At 41.5% G+C, this 21,105-nt stretch overlaps 1 protein-coding gene and 1 long non-coding RNA gene across 3 annotated transcripts in view; both read left to right on the top strand.

Moving 5' to 3' along the window:
* Positions 1 to 21,105, top strand: part of LOC308485552 — a 190,600-nt gene that overhangs the window by 144,137 nt on the left and 25,358 nt on the right. The gene's annotated exons all lie outside the window — the stretch shown is intronic.
* Positions 1 to 21,105, top strand: part of FHIP1A (FHF complex subunit HOOK interacting protein 1A) — a 79,018-nt gene that overhangs the window by 38,264 nt on the left and 19,649 nt on the right. For both annotated transcript variants that reach the window (XM_081021346.1, XM_081021347.1), the window contains exons 4-6: positions 3,110 to 3,268; positions 5,011 to 5,097; positions 16,401 to 16,568. In XM_081021346.1, coding sequence (XP_080877472.1) covers positions 3,110 to 3,268; positions 5,011 to 5,097; positions 16,401 to 16,568 — 414 coding nt within the window. The remainder of the gene's footprint in view (positions 1 to 3,109; positions 3,269 to 5,010; positions 5,098 to 16,400; positions 16,569 to 21,105) is intronic.

Here is a 21,105-nt window from a genome sequence, read left to right as displayed (position 1 = left end):
AGGGCACGTGGTACTGGCAGAGCAGGTAGGAGGTGGCTGTAGGGAAGGGAAGGTGGCACTTCCCATTTCACGTCAAGTGATGAGGCGAGATGTGGCACCCTTTATTCCAGGACAACAGGCTTTGTTTAGTCATTTAGTCGTGTCCGACTCTTTGTGACCCCATGGACCAGAGCACGCCAGGCACTCCTGTCTTCCACTGCCTCCCGCAGTTTGGTCAAACTCATGCTGGCAGCTTCGAGAACACTGTCCAACCATCTCGTCCTCTGTCGTCCCCTTCTCCTTGTGCCCTCCATCTTTCCCAACATCAGGGTCTTTTCCAGGGAGTCTTCTCTTCTCATGAGGTGGCCAAAGAATTGGAGCCTCAGCTTCACAATCTGTCCTTCCAGTGAGCGCTCAGGGCTGATTTACTTAAGAATGGATAGATTTGATCTTCTCAAGAGTCTCCTCCAACACCATAATTCAAAAGCATCAATTCTTCAGCAATCAGCTTTATTTATGGTCCAGCTCTCACTTCCATACATTACTACTGGGAAAACCATAGCTTTAACTATATGGACCTTTGTTGGCAAGGACAACAGGCAAGTAGGTCCAAATATCTGAGAATGCTTTTCTTTCTCCCCCACTGCCCTGGTATACAAAGAAATGAAATTGGATAGGCTCAAAATAAGTTGCATAGTTAAGGAAAGTTTTAGTCTAAAATTAACACAATAGTAGCCTCAGCCCTTTTTGACATTATTTTAAAGATCCTCCTGGGAGAGTGTGTGTCGAGAGTGACAACATGGGTCACAGCATGTAAACAACTGAATGACACATTATGAAACAACTTTCTACCCTGTTGCTAATGAATCTCTTTAAATGTATATCAAGATTACAGTTTTACTTGCAAGCACTGAGTAATAAGTCTCTAGCATAGACATTTTCTTGTTGACTTCATTTAAATTGATACATCTAAAGAGTACTCATTTTTTAAAATTGTCCCCAAGGTAGATACCCTTATTAGATCCATGCTGTAACTTCCATAATTACATTTGCCAATTAATTTTTAGAATGACTTTTTACTCTGAAGATTAAAGCAAGCTGTATTAACCTTCAAACAGTTGGGGGCCTTGAGTGACAAAACACATTCCTAATTAGAATGATTGTCTTAGTGTGTAAAAGGTAGCTAGCCCAAGTCTATAATAAAATATCAGAGTCCGCTCCTGAGGGCTGCTCACTTTTTAAAGACCCATAATGTGTTGGTCTTGTGAGTTTGATCTTTGCAGTTCGGGGAGTTCTATACTGCCTTCGCGAAAAATCAGAATGATGCCGCAGGGATCTGGTTAGCATCCATCGTTCACTCAGGCAAAAAATACAGAATGATTAAAGGATTTCTTTCACTGCTATTTGCCCATGAATGTAATAAAATAATCTAAATTCTGATTCAATTAAAAGAAAGCTTGGCTTGATATTGTACTGAATGTCAAAATCCCTCCCCTGTAATTAAAATAATGATAGCTAGAGTGCAGAAGCAAGCATTCAACCTTAGGCCATTCCAGAATGTGTGCCCTTATGCAAATTTCAACTAGTTGAAAAAGCAGGTCAGCCCTTCTAATGCTATGGACTTCTTAGCAGCCCCCAGACTGCTAAGGTCTAGAGTACTGTGGATTGCAGCCATCCTGCAACACTATATTAAATATCTGATGGATGAGCTGTGCAGAGCTGACATCATGCAAGAAACAGAGGATAAGCAGAGTGGGAGGTCAAAATTGCTGCATGGGCAAGCTGGGGGTTACCTTAACTTTTGAAGCATTTTCCTAACTGGGAACTGCATGAGTAGGCAAGAGAAAAGCAGTGTATCATACTTGGGGAAGAATTCTATGTTTATTCTACTTTTTCTTGTTCCTTTTGAAATAACTTAAAGGTTACTTGGGGCAGGATAGGAAAAAAGTTGACAACTGTCAATAATACCACTACTGACAAACGGTAGCTGTCTGCACTAGCTACGTTGGGGAATAAAATTGTTGTGTATTTATTGGATTGTCTACATGACTAACGTAAAACCCAACCATGCAGGAATGTTGCCATAGTTAGTCTTTCTAAAAGTTTACTCTGACAGACCATAGCTTCTTTTCACCCCCACAGTTCTGTTAATTGTAGCTTGGGTGATGGAATAAGCGAGTAAAGAACATAATAGATGCAGAGAAACACACATTGGCAGTCTTTTTATGCCTGTCAATCAAAAAAAATTAATGTTTCAACTTGGTGCCTCTAGAAAATCAGGCTTATCATCCCAGTACTCAAAATGATTTACAAGTAGAATAGCTTTAACTGGCTCTTGTAAAACTAAAGTTGCATGACTCGTAATATTTATTCTTCCCATGTCTTTGCATTGATTGTTGGAATAAGGCTAAGAACTTACATCCACCACTTCCCGTCAATAACTATAATGTTTTTTTTTAAAAAACCACATAATTCCTTTTATGGCTTCTGCCTAGACTGGGTATTTACATTCAGAGAAAAACCTGCAATGTTCCACCTAGTATTCTTTTAGTAAGTCTTGCTTGTGTTGGTCCAAGGGTCAATTGCATTCATAGTAATATAGATTGACATGTGTAAGCATACAGTTATGGTTAGTGTACTGAGCATGGATTTTGTATATCCATTCCAGAAGTAGCACTGTTCTCTAGGCAGAAGGTGGTGGTAAGGCTGTGAGAACAAATCACATAAACTCTTCTGTGAGTACGTTGTTTTCATTGACACCTACAGTTTATATTTTAGAAACAGATGAAAAATACAAATTGCGGAAGCAAGCACACCTTCCGTTTTTGTGTTAAAGCAACCATATATCACGCAAGCTGAGCTGTTATAAACATCTAGAGCAACAAATTCTATTTTATTTGAGTGTCCTGTGTCTACTGTGTGTTGCCCACATGTTGTTGATAGTTTACATACATGTGTCTTCCTTTTGATGTTTAGTGCTCTTAACAACTAGTTCTGTTTGTTTACTTAACTTGTTTGTTTATATTCCAAGAAATCTCAGTTCTGTCTTAATGAAAAGCTTATCAATGATGCAAACACTATGTTTAAATAGTTGCTTTCTTTCCCCCTCCCTTTATGTTCTTCAATTCAGGTGCTAGCCACAGGCTTAAGTGGCCTATACTCATCTTTGCCTACAAAGTTGGAAGACAAAGGAGAAGAATGGCACTGTCTGCTGAAAGACGACTGGCTTCTTTCTCCAGCTCTTGTCCAATTCATGAACTCCCTTGAGTTCTGCAATGCTGTAATACAGGTACTGGACTCAAGGAGAGAGCCTGCTTATGAAACCAGCCTTTTAAAATATGTGGATGATGTCCATTTCTGCTCTTCCATTTGTTGGAGGATTTTTAATCCCATGTCCTCTGCTAACAAAAGGCGAGCAAAAAGCAATTTTTGCTGATTCCTTTTCCGCCCTGCATCCTTCTCCTTCCTTTCCAAATATATATAGGGGACAGTGGGGAAGGTAGCATGGGAGGAGGAAGGAGAAATGGGCGCAAATAGTTTTCATTCCCTTCTGTTACCAGAGGTCTTAATGAGATCAAATGCTTTTTGATGAACAGAAGGCGTTTTGTCCACATTAAGGGCACAGTTGAATCAAACCCTATGCTGTGATTATTTACAGTTCATACAATTAATTATTTGGTCTTGATTTCAAGAGAGAGCAAGTTTCTTGCGAGTATGGGCAAGTATTAATAATTGTGATTTACATAACAAATATTCCTCATAAATCAGATACATATTTCTTTTTATTAACATTGCCCTCTTCCTAAAGAAGGTTGACTGAACACCCTTTATTGATTCTAAAATCAAAGATTTATTTCTCAGACAGAACATTATGGTTGTCTGGGCTAATTATGCTAGTTTATGATCAGGTTCTCATAACAGTTAGATGCTTGCACACAAATGCACCCCAAAAGCTGTGAACCATTTTCATTGTGGTTGAGCTGATCAGGAGGTTAAGTATGTTTCACGAATCTAAATTAAATTCTGTTTGGTCTTCTCATGTTCTTTGTTCTTGATTATTTCTTAATTAGATTTTCGCTCTTTTTGAGTCTTTGTTCTTCTCCAGTCTAATGATAAAATCACATTTTATATCTCTTTGATGCTGTGCTTAGCATTCTTATTGCAGCAAGGCTGTTCAGTATCTATAGCTTTATCTGAGTTATGCAACTTTGCTCAGTTTCATTAGTGAAAATACAGGATGGAAGTGTTTGTATATGCAATGTAGAAAAATTCCTGTTTTTATTCTCTTTACAAAAGTGATGCATGTGGGGGGAAAGGGTCCTCATTTTGTCTTTCTTTCTTTTTGACTTCCAAATTCAGAAAGCTGTCTGTTCTGTAGCAAACATTTATTATGAAGTTGACTAAATGTATTGTATTATAAGAAGGCCTTTGAAAAAGTGTATTTGCCAGAAAAGTCACCAGGTGCCTCACATGGTCCGTTTCTGCGTTTCTCTCACTACAGAATAGTAGTTGCGGAAAAACTGGTTTGTTTGAATTATTGAAATAATGTTGTTATGTATTGAAAAGCTGAAACATAAATAATGGTCTTTCTGTGGCTTCACTATAATTTGATAAATTTAATAGTAGCTTGGCCATTCTAAAATGACCTCAGTAGGCTGCAATGTACACTTGGGTGGCTATTAATCTATCATCTTGCACCATTAAATTGTATGACATAGGGATATGAGCCTTTTGATCTTTACTTACATATGAATTAATTTCCCTTAAATATACCACCCAGTTCTACATATGCTTATATACACAAGTAAGCATATCTTGAATTTAATAGGGTTCTGTGCATAGGATATAAGCTATAGTTTATCTCTTCATTTGTGTAAAGATGGTTGGAGGACTTTTATCAGAGGTTAATTATTATTACTATTTAATTTTTCTGTGAACTTCAGAAAAATATGTTAAATCATAACTTAAGTTTGATACTCTAGATGCCTTTTTGATTGAAATCCCATGATCACTCTCCCTTCACTTCTTTAGGTGGCACATCCTTTGATTCGGATGCAGCTTGTGAATTACATTTATAATGGTTTTCTGGTACCAGTTATGGCCCCAGCATTGCATAAGGTCAGTGTTTTTCATATGTTTTTGTTTTTTTAAAAAATCAGCAGCCATTTTCAATGTCTTAAGAATATTACGTGTGTGATGAAGATGGACCAATTGAAGCATAACTACTTTAGCCCAGTTTCTTTACTTGAATTACTCATTAGACATCTGCTGATATAGCAGCAGAAGGTCACATCCCTCGAGTTGCTATTTGATCTATAATCAAATACAAAATGTTTGCCTGGCTGAAATCATAGTAATTCAGAGAAACATGGCAGGTAGTTCTGCTAGTGAAGTGAGTATATTTGAATTTGAGAGCCAGTGTGGTGTAGTGGTTAAGAGTGGTAGTCTCGTAATCTGGGGAACCGGGTTCATGTCTCCGCTCCTCCACATGCAGCTGCTGGGTGACCTTGGGCCAGTCACATTTCTCTGAAGTCTCTCAGCCCCACTCACCTCACAGAGTGTTTGTTGTGGGGGAGGAAGGGAAAGGAGAATGTTAGCCACTTTGAGACTCCTTAAAGGGAGTGAAAGGTGGGATATCAAATACAAACTCTTCTTCTTCTTCTTCTTCTTCTTCTTCTTCTTCTTCTTCTTCTAGTTGACTTGCTGAAATAATTCTTTAAATTGACTTGCTGAAATAATTCTTAAAATGGTTGTTCACAGTGGCCAACCAGAGTCCTATGGGAAACCAGTAAGCATGACCTGTACACAACAGCACTTTCCCTACTCTGCCTCTGACAGTTGAGGTAGAACATAGCCACTGCAACTAATAGTCACTGATGGTCCATTAAGTTCTAGTATGTCCCAGAATTCTAGAATCCAATTCTTCTACACCATGCACATTTTTTTACACTTCTGTTATCTCTCCTTTTACTTTCCTTTCCTCTAAACTAAAAAGCACCCAAAGTTGTAACTAGGCCTGGGTGACGTTGGGCTTTCAACATCGTGGTGTATCACCAGCCAAACATCGCGGTTTGAAAAAAGCTCCATTGATGCCAGGTGAAACTGCCGCAGCTCTCATTGTGGAGCTGAGGAGCTTTCACCCCAGCGCCTCGCGGGCTGTGGCCAGTACAGTTGGTCTCAGCCTGCTGCTCAGCCGGGGGAGGTGGACAGGCTCCTGCCCCCAGCGGAGCCAGTCCCGAGTCCCCTGCAGCTCGCACTGGAGCAGCAAGGACCGTGGGGCTCCTTGCCAAGCTCCCTCTGCCTTCGCTGGCATGGGGGACGGGCGAGCTACCTTGTCCGCTTGCCATCCACTCCCGAAGACGGACCAAGCAGCAGTAGCCAAGCGCATGGAACCTGTCAGGCTCCATGCATTTGACTGTCATCGCCTTTGCATGCCACACGGGTGTGCAGGGGTCATTCGCCCTAGCAGGAATGACACATCCCACCCTCCCGGGCATGGTCTGCAAGGTGTGGCATGCAAAGGCACCCTATCCTGCTGGAGGCTGTGCTCCCCAGCTAAGCAGCCTTGACCCCGCTCCTACTCGTGTACAAGCAGGGCCGGGGATCTCGCAGCTGGGAAGTGGAGGCTTCGTACGCCCCAGCTGAGCAGCCCCGATCCCTCTCCTACTCACATGCAAGCGGGGGCAGGGCTCTCCCAGCTGGGGAGGGGGAGCACTTTTACAGAGCCCCCATCCTGCCGCTGCGAGCCGATGGCGGGTCGGCAGCTCTGTAAAACTGCTTGGCTGAGGCGAGGGCAGCAGTTTAAAGAAGCGGAGGACGGAACAAGCTGTACTCAAGCGTGGTGACTGTTTCACCAGCGATATATCACTGAGTGAAGCTGTCATCACAGTCTGCCCCACATACCAGTCCTGGACGATATATTGATATTGCCCAGGCATAATTGTAACCTTTCATCATAGAGGAGTTGCTCTGTCCCCTTGGTTGCATTTTTGGGAAACTTCTCCAGTTCTACAGTATCAGGTGACCAGAGCTGTACACTAAGTATTCCAACCATGGTCACACCATAGATTTGTATAACAGCACTATGTCACTGACAGTTTTAGTTTCCTTCCCGTTTTAATGATCCCTAGCATGGCATTCACCTTTTCCACAGCTGTCACACGCTGGATCAATCTTTTTTATCAAACTATGTACTATGACCCCAAGGTCTCGTTCCTTGTCAGTCACGGCCAGTTCAGACTTCATGAGAGTATCCATGAAATTAGGATCTCCCTCGCAGGTATCATTGAATTGCTTTTGCCATTTTTCTGCTCACTCACCCAGTTTCACATTTGAATTCCTTAAGAACTCTTGAGTGGACCTGGTGATTTGTCAGTATTTGCTTTGCTCATTTTTGTTTTGTGAGGAAGGTTCTTGTTGTGACTATTTGCCTCAGATCCCCTTCCTGTGGGATTTAGTTCAGGGACAGGGATCTGCCCTATATCTTCACAGCTTCTTTCTCTGCAGCATTGATCCATGACACCCTCCCATTTTAAACATGTTTTGGATGTGTTGCCTAAATGATTGTGATATATTCCAACTGCAATCCATCAATCTTATCAAGTTATGCTTTGGCAAACTCGAGGGGGAGAACGTAACCTGGGACCGGCAGCACATCTGAAGCATGGAGTGGTATTTCGGCAGCGCATTGTTGCATTGCTTCAGCATGAGCGCTTCAGCTGTTTAAATGAGAGATTGCTGTGACAGTCTCATTAGCATTTGAAAGGCTCTCAGTTCAGCCTGCCATGTAGATAATTAATAGAATTATTAATATTGCCGAAAAAGTGTCCTTATTTCCTTTGGATTTGTCGGTGTGTCCTGTCATCTTTACCTGTCAAGACTTTTGAGTTCTTTCTTTTCTTGTCTCATCACCATGTTGGCACAAAACAAGTACAAATAAAATTAAATGTCTATGTATGTGTTTTCAAATGGTTTATGTACTTGCAGAGAAACAAAACTTTCCTTCTGGGTATGAGGAAAAATAAATAAATCCTAGGAGTGAATGTGAACCGAGGCATTATCAGTACCTTCAAAGGACTTCCCTGCATCTGGATCAGAAATGCAGGGAGTTGAAATAGATGATCTTTGTGAACCCTCACAACTCTACAGTTCTATGATTCTGTGTGATTTGAACACCAGAACTACCTGTTCTAAGTGGTTAAGTTCTACTAAAAAGAAAAAAGAAACATTTGAGCAGTACTTCTGGGAAGTACGTTTGAGCACTTTTTTATTTTATATGGCCAGATGGTACAAATACCAATGCTTCTTCTAACTGAAGCTTTGGTAGATGAAGAAAGGAGGAAAAATAAACACCAAAGTCCAAAAGGCCAGTTTATAATGAAACTTGTGATCATTTCATTACTGGTAAGACAAATTATAGATGAAATCGTCAAAGGGTACAGCGTCCCCTGCGAATAAAATTTGCTGTCTAGTAATTAATGTAGAATTTTAAAAGTGCCTTCTGTTTCCTTGTATGAAATATATTAACATCTGCAGAATGTCTTCAGTTAGAACTTCTGCCACTTCCAGAAATGAGCTACCACCAACCTCAGTGTTTTTTTTTTTTACTTCAGCATGGATTTTTGTTTTGTTTTTAAAAATCTACTTTTGCAGCTGTAATCATTACTTACGTGGGTGTAAGTCCTATTGAATTGAGGTTATTTCTGAGTAGACATTAGTGAGACTGCACTGTAAATGGCTTATTGTCTAATCTAGCACTAGAATTATATAACATTTATTTATCAAATTTATATCCCACGCTTCTTCCCAGAGGAGTGCAGGGAAGCAAGCAATAATTTATAAAACAATAACAAAGCATCTTATAAACAGTTCCAATACATATGTAGACTGGGAAGGATCTCAACTTAGAAAGGTTTTTTGAAAAAGGAAGGCACTGTAAAGACAACAGAGATGGTGCTCATCTAATATTCCGCAAGAATATTAGATTTCAAAGCATTGGTGTCACAACACTAAAGGCCAAATTCTTATTTTGTGTGGATCGGACCTCCTGAGTTAGGGGGGAAATAATAGAGGGATTGGTGTAAAACCTGCTCGGATGATTATGTAACCACTTCAGTGGTAAGTTATTAGAACCTCCCAATAAGAATTGTTATAATAAAAAAAGAATGTTTGGGGTTCCCTCCCTACCCCCCAGCCAAAACTGTAGCTGTTATCATAGAGACATATGACATCAAACAGCTGATAACTCTTATCCCTTACTGGATTTAATTAAAAGTGGTGGTATTCTTAGATCATTTTTTGCCCTTGTTACCCCAATGTATGCTGATCACATGTTAATTTTTAGCAATGTCATTTGCTGTATCTTTTTTAACATCTTGGACAGAGAAGGTTGGAGTGTGCCATCTAGTGGATCTGAGGGGAAACTAAAAGGTGGCTGAAACCAAAATGCTCAATCAGATATAAATGAGTTAACATGCATGTGGATTCTTCACTTTATTTGCTTTTTTCATAAACTTGTTTAAATACTAAACAGGTGACACTTACACAATAATGACCTTTGCATTCAGGATAGACAGTCTCTGGCTGACCCAGATAAGGAACACCTTTTCACTATTCTGGGACAACTCTTTTTTATGTTACCAAACCATTTGTAATCACCAAGTAATTTGTACTGACTTGATGGTGTTTTCTAGCTATCTCTCTCACCCACCTGATTTTTTATATATATAGAATGGATAAAATAGAAAAAAGGACCTTCCAGATCTCACCCAATTTCTATCTCTAGCACACACTCCCCTTCAACTTACTAAATTAAATGGAAGCACGTTATAATAGTATTCTAATCTGGTGAGGATGCACTGGTTTGCAGAATACTGAATTTTGAATGACAGAGGCTGCTGTATAACTGTTAGGCCATAGTTTGTCCCATTTTTCTCTGGTATTCATTTTGCTGGTGGATAAATATGGAGTTTCCATTCTCTTGAAATTCAGCCTACAAAATACACTTGCAGTCTTGTTTATTGTAATTACTTTATAGTTACTCCACCCTGCTCACCCACCCAGGTCTCAGCGATACAGACCAGATCAGCTTCCTCATCCATAATCAGATCAGGGCTGAGAGTGGTCTTACTTAAGAGTCAGCCTGGCATTCAGCAGCAGCAGCTGGAAACCAGAGGGCTGGCAGATAGGACAAACTTTGATTTTCTTTTGGAACTTGCATGTGTTAAGTGACTTTTGAAGTGTGAACTGCTACTAGAGATATGGTGTGTGTGAACAGATCTGGACCATCAACTTCTGCTTCTGTGCGCTCTTCATCTCAGCATGCCCACAGAGACTATGGAGGAAAAGGTGGAACCTAGTATGCTGTGTATACTGGAATATTTGTTAATCTAGCTCAATATTATCCAATCTGATGGATGGTCCCTCTGTGGGGTCTCAGACATCTTTCTTATCACCTACTAGCTGTCCCCTCTTAACTAGATATACCAGAGATTGAATTTAGAACTTTCTGTGAGCTTTGCTAAGCAGAAGGTACTGTAATGAACAGTCTGAAAGTAGCCAGCTTCCAGTTGTACTAATACAGCACATATATGATGCCTTTTCTAGGGCTACTACATCTTTGTAGCTATATTCCCTTGGCTAAAGCCATTTCTATTTCAAGGCAGATGTCATTTTATCTAAGCAACTTTCTCATGACTGAGAAATAGAGTCCATATATTTAAAAAATTAAATACCAGTTTTGTAAAAACAAGTTACTCAGTACTAGTTTTAGCAATAAGATAAAATGCAGCAAGTGGGAAGGGGAAAAAAAATCCATGCAGCCCAAGGTCTTGAAAGTTAGTGTAAAAAGCTAAAGTACTGAAAGTTGAAGCATGGACTTAACGCTACCACAAGCTGAAAGAAAAGGTAACAGACCCAACATAATATAACAGATTGGATTTTTGGATTGGATTGATCTTTATTACGGCCATTGGCCCGTCACACGACAGTTTCCCATACCAACATAATGTACTTGAACCTCCAAATTTAAAACCGTCAAAACTTACAAAAAACAGACAAGAACCAAAGCAGAACAAAAACAAAAGACCAACATCATACGTTGCAATAAATTTGTAACATAACCATCACCATCTGCTCACAAATCAATAGAAGACATCAATGGTGATTCACCTAGTTACATCCTAAAACATAGATCATGGTTTAAAGGGATTTTCCGAGCCACACAGGAGTCCGTTTCTCTTCTTTAGGGATAGGACACTGATCAAGAATCTGGCAACCGTGAGTGATCTTAGGGGGTCATCATCATTTAATAGATATCTCAGTTTGGCTTCATTCGTATCATCGGCAATTCCCTTTAGGTATTGGGCAAGAAACTTGCTCCTGGCCGATGAGTGAAAAGCACAGTCAAAAATTATGTGATGCAACGATTCCGGTGCCCCACAATTACAATCACATAAGAGCGATATCTGTCCATTGGAGAATCTATTTCTCAGCATGTTCGATGGGAAGGTGTTGAATCTTGCCTTTACAAAGGCATATCTATGAGTAATATAACAGATTACAATTTGGTGCAGATCTACAGGGCTCCTAAGCTGCCCCTCCCAGGAATACAGCACTGGATTGGGTCATCCTTGGAATATCTTAAAACATGACCCTCTTTTGACAGAAGGCATACCGTAGCTACTCTGCATTTGAGGCTATAAGGCTTTAACTTTTTGTACTTGGAAACTCACTTGGTCCACATTATATGCTGCCTAAATTGCAAGAGTATTCAGCATTTGCTGCAGCTTCCAGGCAGTAATCAAAGCTAGCCCTTTTATTACAATAATAAATCCTCAGGGCTGCCGGAGAATGAATATGGCAAGGTCTCCATGTAAGGGGATAGCTGGCACACCTTAGGGGATGTATCCTCCCATAGGTCCCTCCCTTCCACTGCAAACAGAGGGGGAAAGGTCTCCTCTGTTTTCAGTTCTCCACTCATGTAAAACTGTTTTGAGCAAGTATCAGTGCTATTTCCCAACAGTGCACCATCTCTATGAAACATCCTCCCAAAGGACATTCCTGATGTCATTCTGCCAGCAAGTAAAAACTCCCTTGCTTTTAAAACCATTTTTATCAGTGAGTGAGCAGAAGCTCTGTTGCTGCTGAGGTTTTTATATGGGAATGGTAGTGTTTTGCTGCAGCCTTGGTCGCATAGTGTATAGTGACTTTTATTAGCTTTTAAAGCTTGGACACTGCCTCAGGTGTGTCTGGCATAGTGTACAGTGGTACCTGGGGTTGCATATGCTTCAGGTTACAGACTCCGCTAACCCAGAAATAGTGCTTCAGGTTAAGAACTTTGCTTCAGGATGAGAACAGAAATTGTGCTTTGGCGGCGCTGTGGCAGCAGGAGGCCCCTAAAGTGGTGCTTCAGGTTAAGAACAGTTTCAGGTTAGGTACGGTCCTCCAGAACAAATTAAGTACTTAACCTGAGGTACCACTGTAGTTTGTAAATACTGTAAGTAAATAAATGAATAGCTGCAACAAATGAAAACCATTTGTATACACACTGTCATCACCTTAAGTCTTCAGTAGCAAAGCTGGATCCAGAGTATTCCCAGGCTGTGTACATGATCCTTCAGGTTAATTATGATCCTCTGCAGAGCAGGAGGCCCCTCCTCATCCAGAATGTCTAAACAAGCCTTTGCCATCTCGTGCTATCCAGATGTTTTGAACTATAGCTCCCATCAGCTACATGCAGCACAGCTAATGGTCAGGTATGATAGATATCGCAGTCCAGAAAACCTAGAGGGTACCAGACTGGCGGAAGCTGGTGTAAACCGTGATTGATCAGACCTTGTAAATTAAAGTTAGCGCACTTCAGTTGTAGCCTGTGTTGAATCCAAATGTGCTGTTCTGCGAGCAGAAAGCTCCTACTACATGTGTAAAGGATTCTCTTGACCCAGACTGTAGTTTGTGGAGTATCCTTCCTAACGAGATGTGTTTGTCTCCATCATTACTAACTTTCAGGATGAATTTGAAAACATTTCTTTTTGCCCAGGCATTTTGTGACTGAAGAATATGAAACAGGTCAATAAAACATTAATCTCTCACAGTAAAAAACCCACTGTCCCCTCCCCCATCTTCCTTATGAATGTGGTTTCATAAGCTTGACCCTGCAGAAATTAAGATTTATGCATATTGTGCAAGCCTTCATAGTCCTGTCCAGGCATGTCATAGTCCTTCCTTCTCATGCTGACTATGTGCCACACTTTGGCCACCCCCGTCTTAAAGTGTTGGGAACAGGGCGAATTCAGCCCATTTCCTAAATCTTCCTCCTCTCCCATGACAGCTGCTGCAGCATTTTCTGTTTCTGCTATTCCTATTGTTCTTTTCTATTAGTCCTTTGCTGTGTCAGCAGTGGGGACAAGAGGCTGGCCCGTGTTTGCATTCAATATTGCTTTTGGCTCTCCCTCCTCCCCCCGAAATTCCCCAGTGCAAGCATTTCCATTTCAAAAGTTTTTGTAATAGATAGCCACTGTTGCAAGTTCTCTGGAAAAGTACAGTTGTACTTTAAAAAACAAGGGACGCGGGTGGCGCTGTGGGTTAAACCACAGAGCCTAGGACTTGCCAATCAGAAGGTCGGTGGTTCGAATTCCCGTGACAGGGTGAGCTCCCGTTGCTTGGTCCCAGCTCCTGCCAACCTAGCAGTTCGAAAGCACGTCAAAGTGCAAGTAGATAAATAGGTACCGCTCCGGTGGGAAGGTAAACGGCGTTTCCGTGCACTGCTCTGGTTCGCCAGTCATGCTGGCCACATGACCCGGAAGCTGTACGCCGGCTCCCTTGGTCAATAAAGTGAGCTGAGCACCGCAACCCCAGAGTCGGTTACGACTGGACCTAACAGTCAGGGGTCCCTTTACCTTACTTTAAAAACGTTTATAGACAACCAACATTTATGTATACAACACAACTTCCTCCAAACTGTTAGAAAGTTTCTCCTGCAGAATGTCTTACCTTTTCATTATAGCCTGGTGCCCTCCAGGTGTTTAGCACTACATGCTACCTGACCGTTGGCAACGCTGGCTGAGGCTGATGAGTGTTGCAGTGCAGATCTCTGGAAGGCACCAGGTTAAGAAGGCTGCTGTATTCTGTGGTGTGTTCTTCTCTATGTACAAATAGGGTCTTGTGCAGTTTCCTGCTTAAAGATGTCCACATAGGGACTTGCTCATCTTGTAGCTGTTGACTTCTATCCCAACAAAAGTTGCATCTTACACTCCTCTTTGAAGTTCTGGTGACTTTATTGTTCATCTCCTTCCTTTTTTTAAGGATCTTGAGTATTGTTATTATTGCTTATTCATGTTGGAGGCAGCTTCTAACAAGGCACGTTAGTGTAGAAAACCCTTTTGTGAGTTGTTGAATTTGTGGGTTATCAGGACCTCACCTGAAGTTGCGTTTACAGGTTTAAATGCTCTGAGGCCTCTGTAACTCCTGCTTGCCCTCTCACCTGGCTAAGTGAAATAACATCTGTTGTGTATATGAGAGCATTTCAATAAGGTTTGAAACACACACACACACACACACATCTCATAGGGAACTGCTAGCAACCAAAGCCCGGGCCTGCTCAGCTCTTCATTCCTGCTTTTAAAAATGTGTATACACTGCTGTTAGAATCAAGGTTAGGCTGTAAGCTTATTTGCTCAGGAACCAGGTCCTCAAGCCAATTTGGAGAGTGCTGAGTGTACATCCCTCTCTCATAAATAATGTATTGCTGAGGACTGTCAATCTAGTATATGCAGGGTACAGAATACATTATATGGTCTTTTTCTCCCTGAAATTGCTTAAGTTGAGAAGCCTATAACGGTGGCTCTAGAGGATGAATGTAACTCGGAGGAAGACTGAGGTGATCAGGTTTTTTATGGTTGGATGTGCTTTTATTTGTTTCTATTTTGAACTTATATTAAGGGGGTGGGGGTGGGGAATGCACCTATAATGAAAACTGCTCATGTTGCATCTGTGGTAGCTTGTGGTTAATCATATGACTGTGAACGCCTAAATATGCTGCAGAAGTAATAGCACAAACTTTTGAAGCAAATGTAGTCCACAGGTTAGTCGTTAGATGCTATTTGGTATGTAAATATGAATGGAAACATAGTGTTAACAAGAAGTTTTCTTTAGTTGAGGTCTTTGATGTTAATACGTATGTTTTTGATTACAATCTTTAAACTGCTTAACAAAACAGCTAATGCGTTGCATGAAAAAACTGAGAGAGAGAGCGCCTTTTATGCACAACCATTTACTGGAGTACTTTCCAAATCGTCTTAGCTCTTAAATGACAGCTTGGAGTCTCTCCTTTATCTGATTCTTTCTTAAGGAGGAAAAAAACCCCCTCCTCATTTATCCAATGAAGAATACTAAACAAAAGATGGTTAATGCTCCTTTTCATATAGGCAGACTAGTATGTATTTGTATCTCTGCTTTTAAGCTTATTAAGCTTGCACGTAACTATTTTTGAAAATGCTGACTTTGCACCCTTTGGTGCACAACACAAAGGCTGGACCTAAAATATCAGACTCCTACTGACGAATGATCTTCTAGGGACTGCATTAGCAAAGTAACTTGTTTCACTAGTAGAAACCGGAACATTCACCACAAGAAGCTGAGGTGTAATTGAAAGTTTATAGCTAGTACATAAATTCCATTATTTGGGGCATTTACAACAAATCTGTTTTTCTTCTGGGACCAGGCACTATTGGTGTAAACCTCAGCTAGCTAGATTTCGAAATCTGCCGATGTCTCTTAGTGCAGCAACCAAGTGGCAACATGTAGTGGCGCAATCCATGGAGGGCGTGCTTGCTGCAAACAAAGTGAGCTTTTGTAAGCTACCTTGTGCTCCTTGACTTCCGTAGCAGACAAAAGAAATAGGTGTGCTGTGTGACTGACTGAACTGGAAGAAACATGTTCACAAGAATTTGTTCCAACTGATTGGAAAAGTGTGATTTTTCTTCATAACACAGTATGGGCCAAGCTAGAGTCAGGAAAAGTAGAGAGCACATATAATGCAGCAGGAGGATTTTTATAAAACCCTGCATCTCTTGCAAGCACCTTCTCTGAATGTCAAACAGCAGACCTTTTGGTGTTTAGCAAACAGCATCTTCAAGAGGAAGTCAAGTACTGGAAGAGAACGTTCCAAATAACTGTGCAATGGTTCGGTTGTTTGCATCCATCTTTCCTAGCTTAGCACTGCCACTATCATTAGCTAATCAAAATACTCAAACTAGCACACCGATGTTTGTTTTTATGTATGCTGGCTTAGACCCACAGAAAACAAACAAACTCTGCTTATTATATATCCCATTGCAAGGTCGTTGTGGAGGTCACATAGACTGTATAATCAGAGCGGCAAAGTTGATGTGGTCTGTAATCATTTGTGTATTCATTTCCAGGTGACTGTGGAGGAAGTAATGACTACAACTGCCTATTTGGATCTCTTCTTGCGGAGTGTTTCAGAGCCAGCTTTACTACAGATCTTCCTCCGATTCATCTTGCTGCACCGCCATGAGAATGTGCACATCCTGGACACCCTCACAAGCCGCATAAACACTCCATTTCGGGTGAGATGAGAATAACAGGAACATGGCCGTCTTACTCCATGGGATTGTTTTAGATAACTGCAAGCTTATTTTGCTTATGCCTTTGTGAATTTAGCTACTTTAATATTCTTTAGAAAGTGCTTAAAATTTCTTTTAAAAAACTTCATACCTACAAACAACACTGGCCCTGTTTTCAAGCTTACAATTTAATAGACTCAATATAAAAAGAAAAATGGAGGGAAGAAGAAGAAAATAAGGAAAATTCCAGTTTCATCTCTTACATAATATTGCAATGACAACTACCATTTTATTTCACCAAGTGGCCCATATGATTATTATTTTTCAGGGGCATTCTGGGAATTTGTCCCAGAATTTCTCCTCACCTCAGAATGACACAACATCCAGGGCATCCATGAAATAAAATGAAATGAGCTGCAAGGAGGTGGGAGAGGGGGATAACCTGGGATGTTTGGGGGAGGAAGTGATGTACCAAAGCTCACCTAGTGATTCTACAACAGACTGGGTTCAGTTCAAATCCCCGATATAAAAATCATTCTCTCCTTAGCAGTTTCTGCACATCTAGAAAACTTTTTCCCATCTGAAGTTTGAGCTGCATTAATTCTGCTTTTGGATGGCTTATTCATGGTTATCCAGTTACTCTATCACAGCCTGTGAACCCCATACATTTAAAGCACATGACTGCCCCCCAAAAAGAATACTGGGAACTGTATTTTAGTCCTCACAGATCTACAATTCCCAGGACACAATAAATTACAGTTCCCATGATTCTTTTTTTGAGGGTGGAATGTGCTTGAAATATAGGGTGTGTATGGTTCGAAAGCACCCCCCAAAGTGCAAGTAGATAAATAGGTACCACTCCGGCAGGAAGGTAACGGTGTTTCCGTGCGCTGCTCTGGTTTTGGTGTTCCGTTGCGCCAGAAGCAGCTTAGTCATGCTGGCCACATGACCCGGAAAAACTGTCTGCGGACAAATGTTGGCTCCCTCGGCCAATAAAGCGAGATGAGCGCCGCAACCCCAGAGTCGTTCGCGACTGGACCTAACTGTCAGGGGTCCTTTACTTTTAAGGGGACGCAGGTGGCGCTGTGGTCTAAACCACGGAGCTTACGGCTTGCCAATCAGAAGGTTGGCAGTTCGAATCCCCGCGACGTAGTGAGCTCCTGTTGCTTGGTTCCTGCTCCTGCCAACCTAGCAGTTTGAAAGCATGTCAAAGTGCAAATAGATAAATAGGTACTGCTCCGGCGGGAAGGTAAACGGCGTTTCCGTGCGCTGCTCTGGTTCGCCAGAAGCGGCTTAGTCATGCTGGCCACATGACCCAGAAGTTGTCTGCGGATAAACACCTGCTCCCTCGGCCTATAGAGCGAGATGAGCGCACAACCCCAGAGTCGTCCGCGACTGGACCTTTACCTTTACGCAGCCACAGCCCGAAGGCGTGAGAGGCAGAAACATATTTCCATTGAAACAAATTTGGAGGTTCTAAATAATTCAGCCATCTGAATATAACACTGTTTCAGATAAATCATGGAATTGGTATTAGTATTTTAAATTGCTATTTTAATGCTGGGTGTGATGTCGTGTCTGCCACTTTGCAATTTGTTTTTTGATACTTAGTTTGAGTTTATTTTATTTGTTTCTTTATTTTAAGTTTATTGCTTGTCTCTTTCGCCTATACCAAGTCCTCAAGCCGACTCCACTGCATTAGAAACAAGCATAGCAGTACAATAAAATTTAATTGTATAAACAATTAAAACAATAAAACTATTAATGTAAACAACAATAAAATCAATGAGTCAGCAGTAAAATCAGCCCTGCAGCAGCATAAAACGAAATTGGAGTTTTGGAGTGTTTTTCTTGCCACTTAATTGGAGTTTGTTTTTTGGTTATTCCCCGTGCGTTAAGTAATCAACTGCAGAAGCGTGTATCTCAGAAGCAGGCTTTTATAAAATTTTAATGACACCATATTTTTGAGTGTTCGAAATTAACTGTGCAGACTTACGAAGTAGTCACTCGCCCCCTTCCCAAAACATTACTCGCTTGTCCCCAAGCAAGCTTTCGTATTTTCATTGTCTCAGTTTAGAGAGGTAGAGTGAAGTGGTCCTCTTTGCAGCATCAAAACACTTGCCTTAGTATTCAGATGTTGCTCAGTATGATGTCAGTATAATGCTATCAGTGCAGCCAGCTTGATCAGTCCTTTGGTTTTTGCAACATAAAAGTATTTCTGTGGTATTGAGTGGACTGCCAAGAGCCGCTTCTGAAAATAATTGTGACATGTTAATTAAGCCACAGAAATAGTTAATCTAATAGGAGCTTCCTTTTGCAAGCAGGTTAATCTTGAAGCACCTGCTGTGGTCTGCATTCAGCAAGCTGCACTTCTGATCCCCTCTTTGGCTGGCACTTACTCCGTATTAAATGATGGAGGATGCACTCCAGCATATGGGTGGAAAGGCAGGCAGAGCCAAATGATCAACGTGTGTATTACGTTTATGTATTAAGGACGACACCTTGCGCCAAATAAACATTTCCACATAGTGGAGGGCATGCACATTAGCTGCACGTACTCGCGGCTGTGACTCTAGCTCCAAACAGATTAACTCTCTGAAAACTCCCAAGCAGCTTCAGTCGCTTACAACTTGCTAATGTGTGTCTCTCCTGTACCATAATTATTTGTTCCACAGACAAGAGGGGGTGGGTATTGCGAAGAATCCTCCAGCCACGAGCAACTCAGGAGCGCCGCCAAAATGCATCAGTGATGCTAAATGAGTTCTCTGCTGTATAACTTAGCCAACTATAGAAACCAGCCCCACAGCTTTCGGCACGTTACCATAGCACTGTTGTTATTGCAGAAAGGTTTTGCAATACCTGATAGGATTAAACGTGCAAGCGCTTCTGTCCACTTGGAACACATATAAAACAGCTTTCCTTTCGCCTAATGAACTAATTAAGACCCCCGTTTCTCTCCATGAATGTTTTTGGTCACTCCCCCAACATCCCATTCCTTTAAACTATAGGTCCGTAATTTTGATCAGTGTACAGTGGTACCTCGGGTTAAGTACTTAATTCGTTCTGGAGGTCTGTTCTTAACTTGAAACTGTTCTTAACCTGAGGTACCACTTTAGCTAATGGGGCCTCCTGCTGCCGCCGCGCGATTTGTGTTCTCATCCTGAAGCAAAGTGCTTAACCTGAGGTACTATTTCTGGGTTAGCGGAGTCTGTAACATGAAGCGTGTGTAACCTGAAGCGTATGTAACCCGAGGTACCCCTGTATTCTCCACAGCTTCAACAGATTACAGCACTCAGCAAGAACAAAAACTCTATACAATAACAGAACCCCATTTATGACGTTCCGTTACAGAATCCAATTTTAGTGTCCTTTTAATCAATAATCTTCCCACATGAATTTTCATTTAATGCTGCCTTGCGGTCCAAACCAATGAGGTGAACCTTCTTCAAGTGCCTCAAACTGTTCTCTCAAACAAGGGTATGCATGTAATTTTGCTTAGCACTCTAGGCAAAGCAGCAGTCCGCCTTCACCTCTTTGAGCAGCTGTGTAGGCAGCAGTGAGTCACACAGTACAAGAATAGGAACAGAAGAGATAGTATTGAGGATATCATGCCTAACTTGACAGGAAGAGGAAACCCTTTTTGTGCCTATAGTGCTTCAGGGCTGAAGGTCAGGCATTTCTGTGCTCAGATGATTTTAGAGAACTGCTGCCATCAGAGAGGCTTCAGATGCTCTTCCTTGATTTAGGAAGGCCAGATTTTGAGTGGGAAAACATGACCTGAGCTGCAGATAATGTCATCCATTTGAGTATAGCACCACAGAATGCAAGCAACTTTATCCCTGCCATAAGCTTTCAGCAGCTGGGGTGTTGACGTTAATCAAGGAATGCATCATGTGCACTGAATTCTCCTAAACATCTAAATAGACTCCAAGTCCCCAGTATTCAGACTTCCAGATGCAGCTAAACACTACCTTCAGTGAAATACAGTGGCTCTCACCATAGATCTTTCCCAATACAGTGGTACCTCGGATTACAAATACTTCAGGTTACAGACTCCGCTAACCTGGAAGTAGCACCTCGGGTTAAGAACTTTACCCCAGGATGAGAACAGAAATCGTGCGCCGGCAGTGGGAGGCCCCATTAGCTAAAGTGGTACCTCAGGTTAAGAATGGTTTCAAGTTAAGAACGGATCTCCGGAATGAATTAAGTTCGTAACCAGAGGAACAACGGTATTTAGTCCTTATCCTCTAGTAAACTACAGTGGTGCCCTGCAAGACGAATGCCTCGCAAGACGAAAAACTCGCTAGACGAAAGGGTTTTGCGTTTTTTGAGTCGTTCCGCAAGACGAATTTCCCTATGGGCTTGCTTCGCAAGACGAAACTGTCTTGCGAGTTCTTGCGAGTTTGTTTCCTTTTTCTTAAAGCCACTAAGCCGTTAATAGTCGCTAAGCCGTTAATAGCCGCTAAGCCGCTAATAGCCGTGCTTCGCAAGACGAAAAAACCGCAAGATGAAGAGACTCGCAGAACGGATTAATTTCGTC

Source organism: Podarcis pityusensis (assembly GCF_964106645.2).
Source record: "Podarcis pityusensis genome assembly, chromosome: 9".
Lineage (NCBI taxonomy): Eukaryota > Metazoa > Chordata > Lepidosauria > Squamata > Lacertidae > Podarcis > Podarcis pityusensis.
The sequence above is the reverse complement of the archived record's forward strand: the minus strand, read 5'-3'. Positions and strand labels throughout refer to the sequence as shown.